At 46.0% G+C, this 19256-nt stretch overlaps 1 protein-coding gene across 1 annotated transcript in view; it reads left to right on the top strand.

Annotated features, from left to right (window-relative positions):
- LOC121580089 (FERM domain-containing protein 5) overlaps nucleotides 1-19256 on the top strand; it is a 106779-nt gene that overhangs the window by 74547 nt on the left and 12976 nt on the right. Inside the window, exons 2-6 of the mRNA XM_041895146.2 lie at nucleotides 8395-8499; nucleotides 13369-13411; nucleotides 13574-13652; nucleotides 18113-18210; nucleotides 18766-18889. Of these exons, the coding sequence (XP_041751080.1) occupies nucleotides 8395-8499; nucleotides 13369-13411; nucleotides 13574-13652; nucleotides 18113-18210; nucleotides 18766-18889 (449 nt within the window). The remainder of the gene's footprint in view (nucleotides 1-8394; nucleotides 8500-13368; nucleotides 13412-13573; nucleotides 13653-18112; nucleotides 18211-18765; nucleotides 18890-19256) is intronic.

Raw genomic sequence — 19256 nt, 5'->3', positions numbered from 1 at the left:
TTCCACCACATTTTAACAGCTATGGAACACTGCACCAAACAGTGTCATTATGTGTCTATGATAAGTTGTATTGAATATGTGTCACTCTAAACAACAATGCTTTTCCAGTGTCCACCACCAGGCTCTTGGTCTGACTGTGTAGCTGTAGCACTGAATGAGCCTGGACTGATCAAAGGCTTGGAAATAAAGCTTGGCTTAATGTTTCTGGGGCAAATCTGTACTGTGTGCATGCGTGTGTGTTTCTCTATTCTCGCCTGCCTGGCGTGGATGATGACCCAGTTAGTGGTCTATCTCCATCTGCTATGTGTGACGCTCTTTATGGGAATCTCTCTTCCTATTTGGGATATTAACAACTATAGTTAAAAGAAGGAGGAGTATTGTGCTGCTTATCTTTTCATGCTACAGTATACAGTTTATAACAGTATAATATGATACGGTATATCTTACAGCACCAATAGTGACCTCCTGCCTTAAGTCCGGTGTGGACAAATGATGTGTGGCACCTCAATCCAGTCTTAAATACACTATCCAAATCACTTTATTACATTATGGAAATACATGATACAGTATAACTCCCCAATAGAAACAACACCAATAGACACAGCCTACCTTTTACACTCACCTGACCTTCAACATGTCAGGGTTGGGGTCAATTCCATTTCAATTCCAGTCAATTCAGAAAGTGAACCAAATTCCAATTCCAATAAAAAATGTTCCTCATTGTAAAGCATGGAATTGGAATGTATACTTCAGTGTACTTCCTGAATTGACTGGAATTGAAATGGAATTGACCCTAACCCTTCAACATGTCCTCTAGACTCCAACAGGACTCCTCTGCTTTACACACAACCACTATCTCTCAGTAAACATTACCATATCATGTGATTATTCCCCCTAGTAATCACTTGAAATACTGAACTGTACATATCTCTGCGATACACCACCTTTTAGCTCTGAAACCCTCATAGAAATGATCCAAGTGGCTGAGATAGGCTGTATCCCAAATGGCACCCTAGTCTCTATTTAGTACACTATCTGGAGCATGCTGCTGACTGAGTGGCAATGCTGAGGTTGAGCCTCACAGCAGCACAGCAGGACAGGAGTGGAGCGGAGGATTGTACAGTAGCAGCCTCTACATTAACCACTCACTGACTTAATCACACAAAACACAACCCCAGAGCAGAGTTATGGGAGAGAGAGAGAGAATTGTTTAATTGTTTATTTCACTTTTGTTTAGTATCTATTTCACTTGCTTTGGCAATGTAAACATATGTTTCCCATGCCAATAAAGACCTAAAATTGAAATTGAAAGAGAGAGGGGGAGAGAGAGCGAGAGAGAGAAACAGAGAGAGGCAGAGAGAGAAACAGAGAGAGGCAGAGAGAGGCAGAGAGAGAGAAACAGAGAGAGGCAGAGAGAGAAACAGAGAGAGGCAGAGAGAGAGAGAGGCAGAGAGAGAGATGCAGAGAGAGGCAGAGAGAGAGAAACAGAGAGGCAGAGAGAGAGAAACAGAGAGAGGCAGAGAGAGAGAAACAGAGAGGCAGAGAGAGAAACAGAGAGAGGAGAGGCAGAGAGAGAGAAACAGAGAGAGGCAGAGAGAGCGAGAAAGAGAGTCAATGTGACCAGACATTATCACCACGACAAACAAGCCTCTGTTTTCTCCTGAGCCCTAATCAAGATCGCTGACTACCTAGTGCCTGGTGCACCACAACCATTTAGACTCCATTCCTCGGTTGTTGCAATCTTCCATCCACCTGCAGCTTAATATGACACCATCACATATTAATGCTATGTTTCCCTGGCTGATATGGAACCCATTTCAATAATTCATCTAAAGTGAGGCCTGGGTTGGCCATGGAGGACCAAGAGAGGAGTGTGCTGCTGAGCGGCGTGCTGCCTGACGACCGGCTCAGGATCATTTGGCCCCAGTCTTTTTCCTCTGTGTGTGTGTGTCACTTTAATTATGTCTATGATGGAGCATCAGCATCAGCATCAGCATCAGCATCAGCTTCAGCTTGGTTCCACAAATTACTAATGTATCCCTCCCTCCCTCCCTCCCTCCCTCCCTCCCTCCCATCCTCCCTCCTCTCTCTCCCTCCCTCCCTCCCATCCTCCCTCCCTCCCATCCTCCCTCCTCTCCCTCCCTCCTTCACTCCCTTCTTCGTGTTTAAACATTCCTTCCCTTCGCTAATCCCATTACCCATGAGTCATGGTGGCTGATGTCACAAGGCTGCCCACCCTCACCCTCACCCGCCACCCCTGGGACGGGGGCAGACCACACACACCCTCCTCCCCACCCTCTCCTGCCCTAAGCGTGCAGAGAGAGAGCTGAAAGAGGGCCTTGGGCCTCGAGGCACCACACACACCATTTGTCCACACCACAGAGCGACTCAGGTTGCATCCCAAAAGGCACTCTATTTCCTATATAGTGTACTACTTTTGACCATGGCCCATAGGCTCCTGCCCTGCAGCAACAGAGAGACGGCCCAGGGAGCTAAATCAAATTGCCTGGCATTAATAATGTCCCCAGTAACATCCCGACTCGGAGAAGGAGACATGACAATGCAATCAGAACCTCTCTCTCTCTCTCTCTCTCTCTCTCTCTCTCACTCTCACTCTCACTCTCACTCTCACTCCACTCTCACACTCACACTCACCCTCTCTCTCACACTCTCTCTCCAGTAAGTCAAGGCCTCTGCATGGAGACACAGTACTGTAGGTTAAACATGGGTTCAAATACTATTTGAAATCTTACAAATACTTTTACAGTTTTCTGTAGCCTGCTTGGAGTGCCAGATGTGTGTTTTGTATTGTTCCATTAAGCCAGGCAAACTCAATCAAACACAGATAAAGCGAGAGCCTCCTATTCTTGGTTGGTAATTAGAGTGTGATGGAAACTTTCTAACAGTGCCAGACAGTGTGATTAGAATGTGGAGCTCAATTACTCCTAGAAAGTGGGTGGTGATAATATTCATTGGCAGTAATGGTGTTCTGTAGATTAGAAAGTGTGGTAGATATATAAGAAATACTGTGCGTGTACTTGCACTACACACACACACACACACACACACACACAAACCCATGCAGGCATACACACACAAACACACACACACACACACACACACACACACGATCACTGAATGATGCTCATAATAAGTCCAGACTATACAATGAAGACGCCACATTGAAAGTCACCAGTAGCTTTCCTTTGTTCATTCTGAAATGAGATGCATCCATTAGCTCTGATTAAACCTCACTCATTAAACCTTCTATAACCCCATCCTCTCTGTGTAAATGTATCTGTTCTGTTAAACTGTAAAGTTGAGATGATGGGGTTGGTAGATGGTAGATGGTAAAGCAAAGCAGTGGAATACTGTACCAAAACACCAAATCATGGGACTCTGCATTAATATAACATCTCCCCAGTCCCCACAAAACTATATTGTACAATACAGCGTTTTCCTGAATAGTTTTTGTTCCTCCACAGTAGCTCGTCTCTGGGCTTATTCCCATAGGGACATCAGAGACCGCTTTGCTTTGCATCGGATCAATACGCTTTAGCTTCAGTCCTATAATATATATAGTAATTGTCTTCAGCCCTGCTTCAGTACTGCTGTTTCTGTTCCAGAGGTGCTGCTCTCAACTCTTTAAAGTTCAATTTATCTCATCAGTATGCAAAGTATAGCCTACATACAGTGCAAGTTGAGGTCAGCTGTATGTACGTGCAATGTGCAGTTGTACTTATGTATCCATAATACAGTATGTAAAGCTGCTTAGTGACTGCTAAGTGCTATAGGCGGCAGGTAACCTAGTGGTTAAGAGTGTAGGGCCAGTAACCGAAAAGTTGCTGGTTTGAATCCCCTAGGTGAAAAATATGTCAATTTGCCCTTGAACAAGGCACTTAACCCTAATCGTCTGCTAAGTATGTAAAGTGTTGTTGTGCAGCATGTGCCTGGTGAGGGACAGAGATTGTTTGTTTTATTAGAGGGAGTTGGTGTGCATCCCAAATGGCACCATATTCTCTGTATACTGTCCTACTTAGTGTAGTGCACAATTAAAGGAATAGGGTACCATTTGGGACGACGCCTTGGAGTAGTCTAATGAATGAAAGCCTGTGATTGGGTTTGGATTCCAGTTCATTTCATTCCTAAATGTTCAGACCCGTTGTGATAAATGCCTCTGTCTCTTTGTTGTCTTTCAGTAAACCCAGTTGCCATAAATAACATCGCACGCACGCACGCACACACACACGTGTATACGTTGGTGCAGTGTCTCTGTGTGTACTCTCAGACCGGCAGAATGATTGTATTTTAAGGGAGTGCCAGTCAGCGCTTCGTGTCGTGGAGGATAGTCCTCAGTGTGTGTGGTATAGCTGCTGTGAAGGTGACATACTGAACAGAGACAGTGGCCAGTGGATGTGAGATCCCATAGAGACACTGGAAAAGGTCAGTCTTCTGTGGTGCTAGCCAGCATTAACATAATATAATATAATATGCCATTTAGCAGACGCTTTTATCCAAAGCGACTTACAGTCATGCGTGCATACATTTTTGTGTATGGGTGGTCCCGGGGATCGAACCCACTACCTTGGCGTTACAAGCGCCGTGCTCTACCAGCTGAGCTACAGAGGACCACATTCTGTCTGCGTACCAAATAGCACACTATTCCCTATAGGGTTCTGGTCAAAAGTAGTGCACTCCCGGAGCGTTCCAGAACCCTCGGGAAACTGGAGATCACGAACATAAAAACTAGTCCACAGACAGGACCCGACTCAGACTGCCGGGATCGTTCACAGTACCCCCCTCCGACGAACGCCACCGGGCGGACTCCCGAGCGCCAGGATGGAGGCGGTAGAAGTCACTGATGAGGTCAGCATCTAGGACCTGTCGCCGCGGAATCCAACTCCTCTCTTCAGGACCATACCCCTCCCAGTCCACGAGATACTGGAACCCCGCCCCGCCGTCTGGAATCCATGATGCGACGCACCGTGTAGGCAGGACCACCTCCCGATCATCCGAGGAGGAGGAGGAGGAGGCGGAGGAGGCAACAGAGGACTGAGGAAAACAGGCTTGAGGCAGGAGACATGAAAGGTGGGATGGACTCTGAGCGTCCTCGGGAGTTTGAGTCGAACTGCCACCATCACCCTCTCCCCACAATCGTACCATCTTAACAGCTCCTCGACGCAGTCCGGAAGGAAGGGACAAATCTGGGGGGTTTAGCCTCAATCACCTGACTGGGAACCGAATGGGGACAGGCAGTCTTGAGACAGTTAGCATGACAATCAAGGCTCCAACTCGTTACCTTGCCCGTCACCCAATCGAACGTGGGATTGTGTTCCTTCAGCCAGGGGTATCTAAGGACCAGAGGAACATGGGAAGACGGCAGAATGAAGAATGAAATCATCTCCCAATGATTCCCCGACAACAGCATCTTAACCGGTTCAGTCCTCATCGTGATACGTGCCAGACTACTGCCGTTCAGAGTGGTCGCTTCAATGGCTTCCGGCAATTGCTCCTTGGAAAGCCCCAGCTGTTCCACCAACTCGGCCTCAAGAAAGCTTCCATCGGCACCTGAATCGATAAAAGCGTTAATCGCTAAGCTCTGATTCCTGTTCACAAGGGTAGCCGGGAAACGGGGTCTGACAGAGGTACTGAGAGGTTGAAACTGGCTCGCTAAAAGTCCTCCCAACTTTAGCGAGCCGGGCAGTTTGGACGACCGCCCGGGAACAAGTGGAGATGTAATGTCCCGAGCTACCACAGTAGAGGCAGCAGTTGGTCTTACGTCTATGTTGACGCTCCTCCTTGGTTAACCCGTGCCGCCCCACTTGCATGGGTTCAGAATCGGAAGAGAGGACCTCTCCACTAATCCTTTGTGGTGGAGAATGATCGACGTGTTCTGGTCCACCACCCGACCCGACTGGGAACTGAGAAGCTGATCGCCTGGACGGACCCCATTGCTTCTCCCTCCTTCGCTCTCGGACTCGATTATCCACCCGAATAGACAAGGCTACCAAGCTGTCCAGGTCACTAGGCTCGGATAGGAGATCAGCTCCTCCTTGAGCTGCTCCGACAGACCCTGGTAAAAGGCCGCTTGCAGGGACTCCTCATTCCACCCACTCTCCACAGCCAACGTCTTGAACTCGATCACGAAGTCGGCCACGCTGCGAGTTCCTTGGTGGAGCGAAAACAGGCGCCTAGCTGCGTCCCTCCCTCGGACGGAATGGTCGAAGAGCTTCCTCATCTCGGCCGTGAACCCCCTGGTATGAAGCCATGCAGGGGTCTTGTCGTTCCCAAACGGCTGGGAAGCCCACTCCAACGCTCGACCACGCAGCAACTCAATCACAAAGGCTATCCTAGCCTTGTCTGTGGCATAAGAGTAGGGCTGTAGATCGAACACTAACCCACACTGCATAAGGAAAGAACGGCATCTTCCCAGCTCCCCCTCATATTTATCCGGCGTCGGAACCTTGGGCTCACGGAAGGACACCGCTTCAGACGCGGCAGGCGAGATGGGTGAAACCGGTAGTGGATCCTCCACCGGAAACTTGCGCTGGTTCTGGACCTCCGTCAGACCGGTAGAAAGGTTCCGAACTGCCAACGCGATCTCCTGTAGTACCGTGCTATGATGGCCCAACACCTTCTCCTGATGGGTAATGGCATGGCGAACAGAGTCCAGGTCCGCTGGGTTCATACTGGCCGGATCGTTCTGTCACGGTTTACTAAGCCAGAACCCAGAAGCAGACCAGGACAAGGGGGGGGGGGGTTGAGGGTTGGATGACGGAAAAAGCAGGAGATCGCAGCAAACAGCAAGAAAAAAACAAATAGGCGATGAAACATAAATTCTGTACGATACGGAAGAAGGGAATGGAGGAGCCGAGGGGAAGGGAGCCAAGTGACGGGAGGAGATGGAGAGAAGAGGTTCCGGCGCGCGGTCGGACCACGGAAAGAGAAGAGCCAAACAAAAAACCAATCCAAAAGGAACCCAATCTCAGCATCCGGAATCGTTACCACTATACATTACTGGGCCTGGGTCATTCATATTACTGGTCCTGGGTCATTCATATTACTGGTCCTGTGCCATTCATATTACTGGGCCTGGGCCATTCATATTACTGAGCCTGGGTCATTCATATTACTGGTCCTGTGCCATTCATATTACTGGGCCTGGGCCATTCATATTACTGAGCCTGGGTCATTCATATTACTGGTCCTGTGCCATTCATATTACTGGGCCTGGGCCATTCATATTACTGGGCCTGGGTCATTCATATTACTGGTCCTGGGTCATTCATATTACTGGTCCTGTGCCATTCATATTACTGGTCCTGTGCCATTCATATTACTGGGCCTGGGTCATTCATATTACTGGTCCTGGGTCATTCATATTACTGGTCCTGTGCCATTCATATTACTGGATCATCAGACAGGCTGAGGTGGATACTGACTGCATCATCAGACAGGCTGAGGTAGATACTGACTGCATCATCAGACTGGCTGAGGTGGATACTGACTCCATCAATCAGACAGGCTGGGGCTGAGGTGGATACTGACTGCATCATCAGACAGGCTGAGGTGGATACTGACTGCATCATCAGACTGGCTGGGGCTGAGGTGGATACTGACTGCATCATCAGACAGGCTGGGCCCAGTCACCCAGTAACCACCTATACCTGAGCAGGCAGCAAGCAGCAGAGCCCATTCCATTTCTCACTCTGTTGAAAAGTCTACTGAAGCAGGACCATTCCCATTTATCATGCGCTGCACTGCACTACCGGTTCCATTCCATTTATCATGCACTGCACTGCACTACACTGTACTGCATAGCAGGGCCCATTCCATTTCCCACTCACGGCACTACACTGAAGGGCCCATTGAATTTCTCACTCTCTACATTTCCTTCTCACTCACTGTCTGCACCAGGTGATGTACATTGCTTCACTTCCACTCCATTTCCCACCTTATCTACCTCTCCGTACTTCTTCTCTCCATCATGTCTTTTCCTCTGTAGAGATTTCAGCGAGACATCACAGATGGCTGTTTCTGCATATTAATATTTGATTCTCCTCAGATATATCCCCAGGGTTGGTTAAATATTAACCATGTTCTGGTGTTATTGAAATCGAGTTTATTTTGAGCCCAAAATCTTTTTACATGGTGTCTGTCCATGATTCCATCCCTCTCATCCTCAGCTGTTTGGCAGTCACTGTCTATGGCGTTGCCTGGCTACCAACCACTGTCACCTCTACATTACTAACTAGTGTGTTTTTCACGGTCGTACAGCGAGATGCATTACCTGGTATCTCCTCTAGCTGGTTGAGACCTCTGTCACCCCTACATTGGTGACAGTAGTTGTCTCTCCTCAGAGTTATTAATGTAGTGTTTTCTTATGTGTTACAGCGTGATGCAAAGGGCCAGTACCTGTTTGATCTCATCTGTCACCACCTTAACCTGCTGGAGAAGGACTACTTTGGCATCAGATATGTGGACCCAGACAAACAGAGGGTGGGTGGTGTCAACCGACAGGGAGGAGGGGTAACTCCCTCTCTCTCTCTGTTTGTCTGTCTATCTCTCTATCGCTCTCTTTCTGAATGTTTCTCTCTTAACTACCTCTCCCTTGCTGTCACTTTCACACTCTCTCTCCCTCCCTTCCGCCCTCTCAGCTCTCTCTTTTTCTCTTTCTTTCGTTCTTTCTTTCTATCTCTCTTTCTCTCACTCTCTTTCCCCTGACATCACACATACAGTGGGGGAAAAAAGTTTTTAGTCAGCCACCAATTGTGCAAATTCTCCCACTTAAAAATATGAGAGAGGCCTGTAATTTTCATCATAGGTACACGTCAACTACGACAGACAAATTGAGAAAAGAAAATCCAGAAAATCACATTGTAGGATTTTTTATGAATTTATTTGCAAATTGTGGTGGAAAATAAGTATTTGGTCACCTACAAACAAGCAAGTTTCCTGGCTCTCACAGACCTGTAACTTCTTCTTTAAGAGGCTCCTCTGTCCTCCACTCGTTACCTGTATTAATGGCACCTGTTTGAACTTGTTATCAGTATAAAAGACACCTGTCCACAACCTCAAACAGTCACACTCCAAACTCCACTATGGCCAAGACCAAAGAGCTGTCAAAGGACACCAGAAACAAAATTGTAGACCTGCACCAGGCTGGGAAGACTGAATCTGCAATAGGTAAGCAGCTTGGTTTGAAGAAATCAACTGTGGGAGCAATTATTAGGAAATGGAAGACATACAAGACCACTGATAATCTCCCTCGGTCTGGGGCTCCACGCAAGATCTCACCCTGTGAGGTCAAAATGATCACAAGAACGGTGAGCAAAAATCCCAGAACCACACGGGGGGACCTAGTGAATGACCTGCAGAGAGCTGGGACCAAAGTAACAAAGCCTACCATCAGTAACACACTACGCCGCCAGGGACTCAAATCCTGCAGTGCCAGACGTGTCCCCCTGCTTAAGCCAGTACATGTCCAGGCCCGTCTGAAGTTTGCTAGAGTGCATTTGGATGATCCAGAAGAGGATTGGGAGAATGTCATATGGTCAAATGAAACCAAAATATAACTTTTTGGTAAAAACTCAACTCAGTCGTGTTTGGAGGACAAAGAATGCTGAGTTGCATCCAAAGAACACCATACCTACTGTGAAGCATGGGGGTGGAAACATCATGCTTTGGGGCTGTTTTTCTGCAAAGGGACCAGGACGACTGATCCGTGTAAAGGAAAGAATGAATGGGGCCATGTATCGTGAGATTTTGAGTGAAAACCTCCTTCCATCAGCAAGGGCATTGAAGATGAAACGTGGCTGGGTCTTTCAGCATGACAATGATCCCAAACACACTGCCCGGGCAACGAAGGAGTGGCTTCGTAAGAAGCATTTCAAGGTCCTGGAGTGGCCTAGCCAGTCTCCAGATCTCAACCCCATAGAAAATCTTTGGAGGGAGTTGAAAGTCCGTGTTGCCCAGCGACAGCCCCAAAACATCTCTGCTCTAGAGGAGATCTGCATGGAGGAATGGGCCAAAATACCAGCAACAGTGTGTGAAAACCTTGTGAAGACTTACAGAAAACGTTTGACCTGCGTCATTGCCAACAAAGGGTATATAACAAAGTATTGAGAAACTTTTGTTATTGACCAAATACTTATTTTCCACCATAATTTGCAAATAAATTCATTAAAAATCCTACAATGTGATTTTCTGGATTTTTTTTTCTCATTTTGTCTGTCATAGTTGACATGTACCTATGATGAAAATTACAGGCCTCTCTCATCTTTTTAAGTGGGAGAACTTGCACAATTGGTGGCTGACTAAATACTTTTTTCCCCCATTGTATACCACTGAGCAGGCTATTTCTACAGTTTCTCCCTCTCTTCTCTCTCCTCCTTTCATGTGTGCCTCCAGCAGAATTAACTATATTTTCTGCACAGCCTGATGCACACACGCACACACACACACACAGATCCTATTCCCAGAGAAACAATAGTCCCCTGCTGATCAGAATCAGTTCCTGTTCCTGTTCTGTCTCTATCTCAACACTTTCAGAGATGCTAGTGTTGTTGTTGTTTTGAGGAAAAAACATTTTGTGGGAGGGAGGGGGATTGACAGAGTGATCGCGAGACAGAGACAAAGAGAGACAGAGCGAGACAGATAGATGGTGGTGGGGTAGTGGAGAAAGGAGAGAAAAGTGGTAGCACATCCTTCAGCCCATAAACTAACCAGAAGAATACAGCTAGCTGCTATCAGACAGACAGATTGGACAGGATCTCTGATTGGAGCTGTGGGGTGTTTCTCACTGGGAGTATTGAACTGGACCTTTCTTGGAAACACATATTCTCACACCATGATCTATGGGAAAAATGCTTTTGTCAGGTGTACTTTATGTGTAATAAATCATCATTCTAGTTACAGTACACATATCATTATATCAGTTTAAAAATGATTATCTATTCTAAACACGAGTAGCAGAATCCCATGGTTGAGGAGCTGATGCAATAATGTGAAATAATTGGTAGCTAGTCACTCTCCAGTCCATAGACCCTATGGATGGATGCGCTTTACAGTAGCGGTGCGTGGGTAAAATCACTAGGGAAGCCAAGCCAGAAAAATAACCATATTACAACCTATGTGTTGTGATAATTGCGTTGTTTGCTCTATAACCTGTTAGTTCATATGCCTTGTGACCGTGATATATAGGCCTAAGGCCGAGACAATAAGAAGACACAGTGACAGAATAAATTCAACCACACCTTTGTTTCATCACAAAACCGGAGAGCAACCTCTGTCCGGTGAAGTCCACAAAGCATATTGTATGTAACAGATGGTTACATGACCTACAGCATGGTCAAGCAAGTTAATGTTTCCGACATTTTCGGACTACTAAACAACTATTGATTTAGAACCAGGGAGAGACCGCAAGTCGCAAAGAAAACAGGAGCTGCCTCCACTATTCCAGCACCATTTCAACTTCAACATCATCAAATCACCTCTGCTTAGTTTAATACAGTGACAACTAAAAGATACCAAACACAATTTAGTCCAATCAACATACGCTAAATTTGATATGGCTGTCCATGGTTCTGATTTCTCTGTGTGTCTGTGTGTGTGTGTGTGTGTGTGTGTTTGTGTGTTTGTGTGTAATTAGAAAAAACATGTTGACTCACCCTACTTTTAGAGAAACGCCATCCTCCTCTCTCTCATGTTGACGAAACGTTCTATGACTCTGTCATACAGTGCACGCGTTTATTTTTTGTTGTCCTAGGCTACCTGGCTAAAACGCTTGCTCGCTAGCCAAACTTCCTTTAATGGGCAATGTTAGCTAGTTAACATTAGCCTTCTACATCTAGCTAAATATTGAACTTCCATCCTCTCAGGCCAGGGGCACAATGTATGCATTATGGTTGGATCAGAATCGCCATCATTGGCCAGTACGGAGAATGAAGTAAAACCACAACTCCAAATCCCTATCTCCATCCATGGCTAATTTAGGAAAGGGCCAATTTTAGCTAGCTAGCTAGCCACCGGAGGACAACAACACAAGATTTAACAATTCAAGTTGTTTCTGTCTATGACGTATTGCTCTCGTGATGTGATTGGAGTGAAGCCAAATCCAAACTGGATTCCCTTGACACTTTTTTTTGGTGTGCCAGGACCATTCACAGTTGAGCTCACGCAGTTTAGCTCAACGCTGATTGGCTATTATTTTATACTTTTTTATCAAGGGAGGCCAAATGCTCGCTGGCTTCCGTTGCATTCAACGCTACAGGTGGCAACAATGTCATACTCTTTTTGACCAGACAGCATCAGATAGATGGCCTACACATACAGAGACAGAGGGGCACTGTTTCGCTCGCTCGGATGCTTTCTCCGGTGAGATACATTCAGCCTTGCGAATTGAAGGAAAATTATGAAACACTGAGAGACGAATAGTCAACTATTGTATGTTTTTTTTCTTATTTTCTTGGTCAATATTTTGGGGAAGCCTGGCTTCCCTTGGCATCCATGAATGCGCGCCACTGGTGCTTTCCTCAGTCAGAGTCAGAGTACTTAACCCAGCCTATATTCACTGGCAGTCTCTTCCATACACCTTACAGATTGGCAGGTAGTTAGAACAGTGTTTCAGGGTTTGATAGACGGAATGTAGTGAGGGTATATGAGGCTATGACAGACACAACTCTGTCACAGTCTATCAGTGAAGCACTCAACCAAGCCCTCCTCTCTAGAGCAGAGCCTCGAGGCCAGGGGAGAGGCAGGTGAAGTCTGGGAGATATGACAAACATTGTCAACAAACTAGGCCAGTAGCACTGCTGCAGTGTCACATCCTCCCCACTCATTTAATGGATTCCATTTTTCATTCAACCTTTATTCATACAGATTCATTGAGATAACATCTGTTCAACTCACCAGAGAGATTTTTTTTCTCTTCCTAATGGTTAGTGAGCTGACAGACAACAAGCATTTCTCTGAGTGTCCTTCCTCTAAAGCACAAAGCACTTTCCTTTCTTTCATCTCTATAAGAGTCACTGAGAGAGAGAGAGAGAGAGAGAGAGAGAGAGAGAGAGAGAGAGAGAGACAGAGAGAGAGAGAGAGAGAGAGAGAGAGAGAGAGAGAGAGAGAGAGAGAGAGAGAATAAACACCAGGGAGGTAGAGAGAACACAGCGTTAGAATGCTCAGGGGAGTTCTGTTCTAGAATGCCCTCCAGCTCTAGACAACAAGTCAGAATGCAGAATGCACAACTACTGAGCAATCAGACCACGTAGTCTGTCACTAACGTCTAGAGGAGAGGCAGGAGGATAGCACCCAAGGATTTAGCGCCTAGAAAACACTGTTTTTGACTGATTTGTTTTTGTTTATGTCTTTCAGCACTGGTTGGGGTTTACGAAATGTATTGCCAAACAAATGAAATGTAAGTACATGAATGCATGAGCATGTATGACTATTGAAGTATGCGTGATGATATTCAGTTCCACATTTGATTGGTTGATTGAATCGTTGGCAGTTGCTACTAGTTAGGTCACTGGAACTACTAGAAAAAGCCTCTGTTCTAACATGTGATCTCTCCCCCCAGCCCAACCTCCATTCACCATGTGTTTACGTGTCAAGTTTTACCCTCCCGACCCGGCTGCCCTGAAAGAGGAAATCACAAGGTAAGAGACAAGAGACAGAGTCTGGCAGGCAGGATGGAGTGGGCTTATAATAGAGGAGACTAGGGTGCCAGGCATGCACTGCTTTCAACTGAACTCGGAGGGAGGGAGGGAGGAAGGGAGGGAAAGCGAGAGAGCAAGAGATAGGTGGTAGGGAAAGAGAGAGTGAAAGTGAGAAAGAGAGAGAGAGATGGGGGTGCTCTGCTACCTCTTTCTCCAGTCATGGAAAAGGCAATTGCTGCATCACTGATTTCACTTCCCCACAGGAGATTACATTTGCCCATTCCCTCTGCCTGTCCTATCCTGCCAGGGTTCTCAGCTTGGCTGTGGTAGTATACTGAAGAGGTTTTATTTTCAGCATTAGATTGGAAGAATTGGTTTGGTCCAAATTACATTGGATTTTTCCTACAGTGGGCAATCACTCTCTTTCATCCGATTGAAACTTCTCATTTTGATGCTGAATTTTACACACATCTAGACTATCAGTGGTAGACTACAGGCATGTATGAGTGAGCACAAGCTGATTTTAGGGGTATCAAACACTACAGTGAATCATTTTGTAGGAGGATTTAGACCAGAGAACTCTTTCTTTAAGCTGCAATGTCAGGTCGCCCTGGCTGCACTATATGGTACTCTATCTCTGACAATCAAACTACTGTGTAGAGGAGGAGGAGGAGGAGGGAGGAAGGAGGAGGAGGGAGGAAGGAGGAGGGGGAGAAAGGAGGAGGAGGAGGGAGGGAGGAAGGAGGAGGATGAGGAGGAGGAGGAGGAGGAGGAGGAGGAAGGCAGAACGGCTTCCGGGTTCAGAGATCCCCTCTAAATCACATCTCACCCAGTTTGTGTCCAAATGGCATCCTATTCCCTATGTAGTGCACTACCTAAGACCAGAGCCTGGTCAAAAGGAGTGCACGTTATAGGGAATAGGGTGCCATTTGGGACGCAACCCCAGTCTAGTCATTATGCAATCTAGCCCCTTTCACATTCCACTGCTTCCCAGTGTCTCATAACCCCAGTCAGAGCTAGGGAGGGAGAGAACGCTTCCCAATCCTCCACCATCTGGTGATGCTGCCAGCAGCACCTTCTGTAAAGACTACACACACACACACACTCACATACACACACATACACACACATAAACAAACACATACTTATGACATTTTGCTGTATGATTAATAATGGTATTTATTGCGTTGCTGCTCTGAGAGAAGATAAGCCACTGGTGTGTGAAATTATTGCTGGGTAAAATATTCTGAAATGTGTGTTTTCTTGGGATGCAGTCTGAGGCAACTTGATCTCACATGAAACGTTCACATGAATTGCAAGAGCCTGAATAACAATCACATTCTCAACCAGAAGACAGAAGGAGGACTCTCCATGGACCACAGCTAAACAGATCTATAAACCCAAAACCACATCTCTTGTGTGCTGGCCAAGTAACTGTCTATCACAGAAGACTACAGCTAAACCAGTAGATCACGAGGGGCTAATTATAACTCAAATCATGACTAAATTACAGATGACGTGAAATCATAGAGATCAGAGCCAGGGTGAGAGATAATCTTCACATATCCACTCAGATCATGATAAGTGAAGTTCTATTTGAGGAGGAGGATGGTACTGCAGTGTAGGAGGTGAGGATGTGGTTAACAGAGCAGGTTCTGAATGAGACTAGACAGGGTTATGTATTAATGATGGGGAGATGGGAACTAAAAGCCTGGGGTGAGTCCAAAATGCCCCCCTATTCCCTATATAGTGGACTACTTTTGATCAGAGCCCTGGTCAAAAGTACTGCACTATTTAGGGGATAAGGTGCGATTTGGGACACAGACTGGTTTTCCATAGACTCATTAGCTAGAGGGTATATTATGTTGCACCAGGCGAAGTCAGCAGCACGCTGCAGTGAGGAGAAGATGTGAAGGCAGAGTATAGAGATGTGACTTATCTGACTTTATGTGTTCAGGTCTCAGGCAAGGTTAGGCTACTCATCACTTGAACAAGCTTGGGTCACAGAATTGCACCTCTATTGTATTACTTATTCATTTCATCTCCTAGTGGGACAAAGGGCCTATGTTGCATAGAGACACTATATTGCTTATGCTGCTAACTTGGTAAACCTGCTGAATGCTGATACACCTGCACCAAAACATCCCTGACAATGGCTCTTTTCCTCTTATGTCTTAACACACCTGGACACACAGAGTTACCTGTAGACAGTTTTGTCTTTTGTTCCGTTTACTTTCCAGCAGGATTCTAACCTATTTGATATTGAATTGGGGAGGAAGCCTTCTCCGCGTGAAGTTGTTTTGTCATCCTGTGTAGAACGACCCAGTACCCCCACGGGACTGATTGTTTGACTCAAACAAGTAGAAGTGGAAAAGTTATTTAATCAACCTGCCTTATAGAAGAGTCTCATGTTGACAGATCTCTGAGGGAGAGAATTCTTCACTATCTCCTCAACCTGAGAGATAATAGGTTCCAATTAAGAGAAGGGCTAGATAAGGTGAAGTCCCCTCTGTGTTGGGCTGTGGAAGTGGCTGTGCTTCTGCTTTAGCTGGGATATGGAATGGTCTCCTGGGCCCTATAGGCTAGAGGCAGATAGGAGCAGACAGACTCAGAAAGAAGCACCATTATTCGCCTCAGGCCTTCCTTTACCAAACACTGTCTATCTCAAACACTCTCCTCTACAAACCCTCTCTAAACAACCAACAAACTAACAAAGAGTTAAGAGAAGAACATCGTCTTGGAATTTAAGATCAGGGCTCTCTTGGGGCGTCTGTCCGACCCACTCATCCCTTTAAATGTACAGTGGGGAAAAAAAGGATTTAGTCAGCCACCAATTGTGCAAGTTCTCCCACTTAAAAAGATGAGAGAGGCCTGTAATTTTCATCATAGGTACACGTCAACTATGACAGACAAATTGAGATTTTTTTTCTCCAGAAAATCACATTGTAGGATTTTTTATGAATTTATTTGCAAATTATGGTGGAAAATAAGTATTTGGTCACCTACAAACAAGCAAGATTTCTGGCTCTCACAGACCTGTAACTTCTTCTTTAAGAGGCTCCTCTGTCCTCCACTCGTTACCTGTATTAATGGCACCTGTTTGAACTTGTTATCAGTATAAAAGACACCTGTCCACAACCTCAAACAGTCACACTCCAAACTCCACTATGGCCAAGACCAAAGAGCTGTCAAAGGACACCAGAAACAAAATTGTAGACCTGCACCAGGCTGGGAAGTCTGAATCTGCAATAGGTAAGCAGCTTGGTTTGAAGAAATCAACTGTGGGAGCAATTATTAGAAAATGGAAGACATACAAGACCACTGATAATCTCCCTCGATCTGGGGCTCCACGCAAGATCTCACCCCGTGGGTCAAAATGATCACAAGAACGGTGAGCAAAAATCCCAGAACCACACGGGGGGACCTAGTGAATGACCTGCAGAGAGCTGGGACCAAAGTAACAAAGCCTACCATCAGTAACACACTACGCCGCCAGGGACTCAAATCCTGCAGTGCCAGACGTGTCCCCCTGCTTAAGCCAGTACATGTCCAGGCCCGTCTGAAGTTTGCTAGAGTGCATTTGGATGATCCAGAAGAGTAAAAACTCAACTCGTCGTGTTTGGAGGACAAAGAATGCTGAGTTGCATCCAAAGAACACCATACCTACTGTGAAGCATGGGGGTGGAAGCATCATGCTTTGGGGCTGTTTTTCTGCAAATGGACCAGGACGACTGATCCGTGTAAAGGAAAGAACGAATGGGGCCATGTATCGTGAGATTTTGAGTGAAAACCTCCTTCCATCAGCAAGGGCATTGAAGATGAAACGTGACTGGGTCTTTCAGCATGACAATGATCCCAAACACGCCGCCCGGGCAACGAAGGAGTGGCTTCGTAAGAAGCATTTCAAGGTCCTGGAGTGGCCTAGCCAGTCTCCAGATCTCAACCCCATAGAAAATCTTTGGAGGGAGTTGAAAGTCTGTGTTGCCCAGCGACAGCCCCAAAACATCACTGATCTAGAGGAGATCTGCATGGAGGAATGGGCCAAAATACCAGCAACAGTGTGTGAAAACCTTGTGAAGACTTACAGAAAACGTTTGACCTGTGTCAGTGCAAACAAAGGGTATATAACAAAGTATTGACCAAATACTTGTTTTCCACCATAATTTGCAAATAAATTCATTAAAAATCCTACAATGTGATTTTCTGGATTTTATTTTCTCATTTTGTCTGTCATAGTTGACGTGTACCTATGATGAAAATTACAGGCCTCTCTCATCTTTTTAAGTGGGAGAACTTGCACAATTGGTGGCTGAATAAATACTTTTTTCCCCCACTGTAGCTACAAATGGAATGAAAGAAATGAGAGAAAGGAAACAAATCGTAATCGTTTAGGTTCAGTACATCTCTTTGCTTGTTTGGAGTGGACCAAAAAACACACTGTTTCTGATATTCCTTTGCAGATATCTAGTCTTCCTACAGATCAAGAGAGATCTGTACCATGGCCGTCTCCTGTGTAAGACGTCAGATGCTGCCATGTTGGCTGCCTACATACTACAAGGTAAACGGAATACAGCAACACATCATTCCTTTTGTACATGTATACCCCATGTATTTCTTGCCTAAAGGTGTTTGTTATAAGACTTAATGGAAAAATACCACTGTCACCTACTGTTGTACCTTTCATTGTGATGTGAGTGTGTGAGGTGAGGTAGTGTGGTGGAGGTATAGGTCTAGAGCTCCCACTGTAGCCTCCAGCCCTGTAGCAGCAGCCTCATTGGCATTCAGACAGCTGATTTAAGGCTCTCCTGCTCCCCTGCCACACAGAAACAAGGCCGCCATTGTCTGATTGTCTGAGCCTGGCTCTTACAGAATCTCAGGGCTGCATGAAAGAACAGCAGTAGAAGAGCCTGGTTAACCTATAGCAAAGATATAGAAGAGAAGCTCTGCTGGCATATACCATGACTATAATACATGTGGTTTATGACAGCCAGGTCACTATGCTTTATGTCATATTGGTTACATAGGTCTTCCCAGTAATGTATTTGTGTGTGTGTTGCAGACATCACAGGTAAAGTTGTGTCTGTTGTCTCCTGTGTTCTCACTACTCCCCCAGCTGAGGTTGGAGACTACGATCCTGGAAAGCATCCTGAGGGCTACAGCTCTAAGTTCCAGTTCTTCCCTAAACACTCAGAGAAGCTGGAGAGACGCATCTCTGACATCCACAAGACAGAACTGATGTAAGGTGACACATAGTTCACTCAGTCTCTGTCTATAGTCTCCATGCACAACTGATTCTGAAGATAGACATCATCCATCCCACTAGCCTCCGGTTTCTCTCTCTCTCTCTCTCTCTCTCTCTCTCTCTCTCTCTCTCTCTCTCTCTCTCTCTCTCTCTCTCTCTCTCTCTCTCTCTCTCTCTCTCTCTCTCTCTCTCTCTCTCTCTCTCTCTCTCTCTCTCTCTCTCTCTCTCTCTCTCTCTCTCTCTCTCTCTCTCTCTCTCTCTCTCTCTCTCTCTCTCTCTCTCTCTCTCTCTCTCTCTCTCTCTCTCTCTCTCTCTCTCGATATTCAACATAGCGCTTGTCATTGATTATAGTGCCATCATCA

Source organism: Coregonus clupeaformis, chromosome 15, assembly GCF_020615455.1.
Source record: "Coregonus clupeaformis isolate EN_2021a chromosome 15, ASM2061545v1, whole genome shotgun sequence".
Taxonomy (NCBI): Eukaryota; Metazoa; Chordata; class Actinopteri; order Salmoniformes; family Salmonidae; genus Coregonus; species Coregonus clupeaformis.
This window is presented reverse-complemented; position numbering and strand designations above follow the sequence as displayed.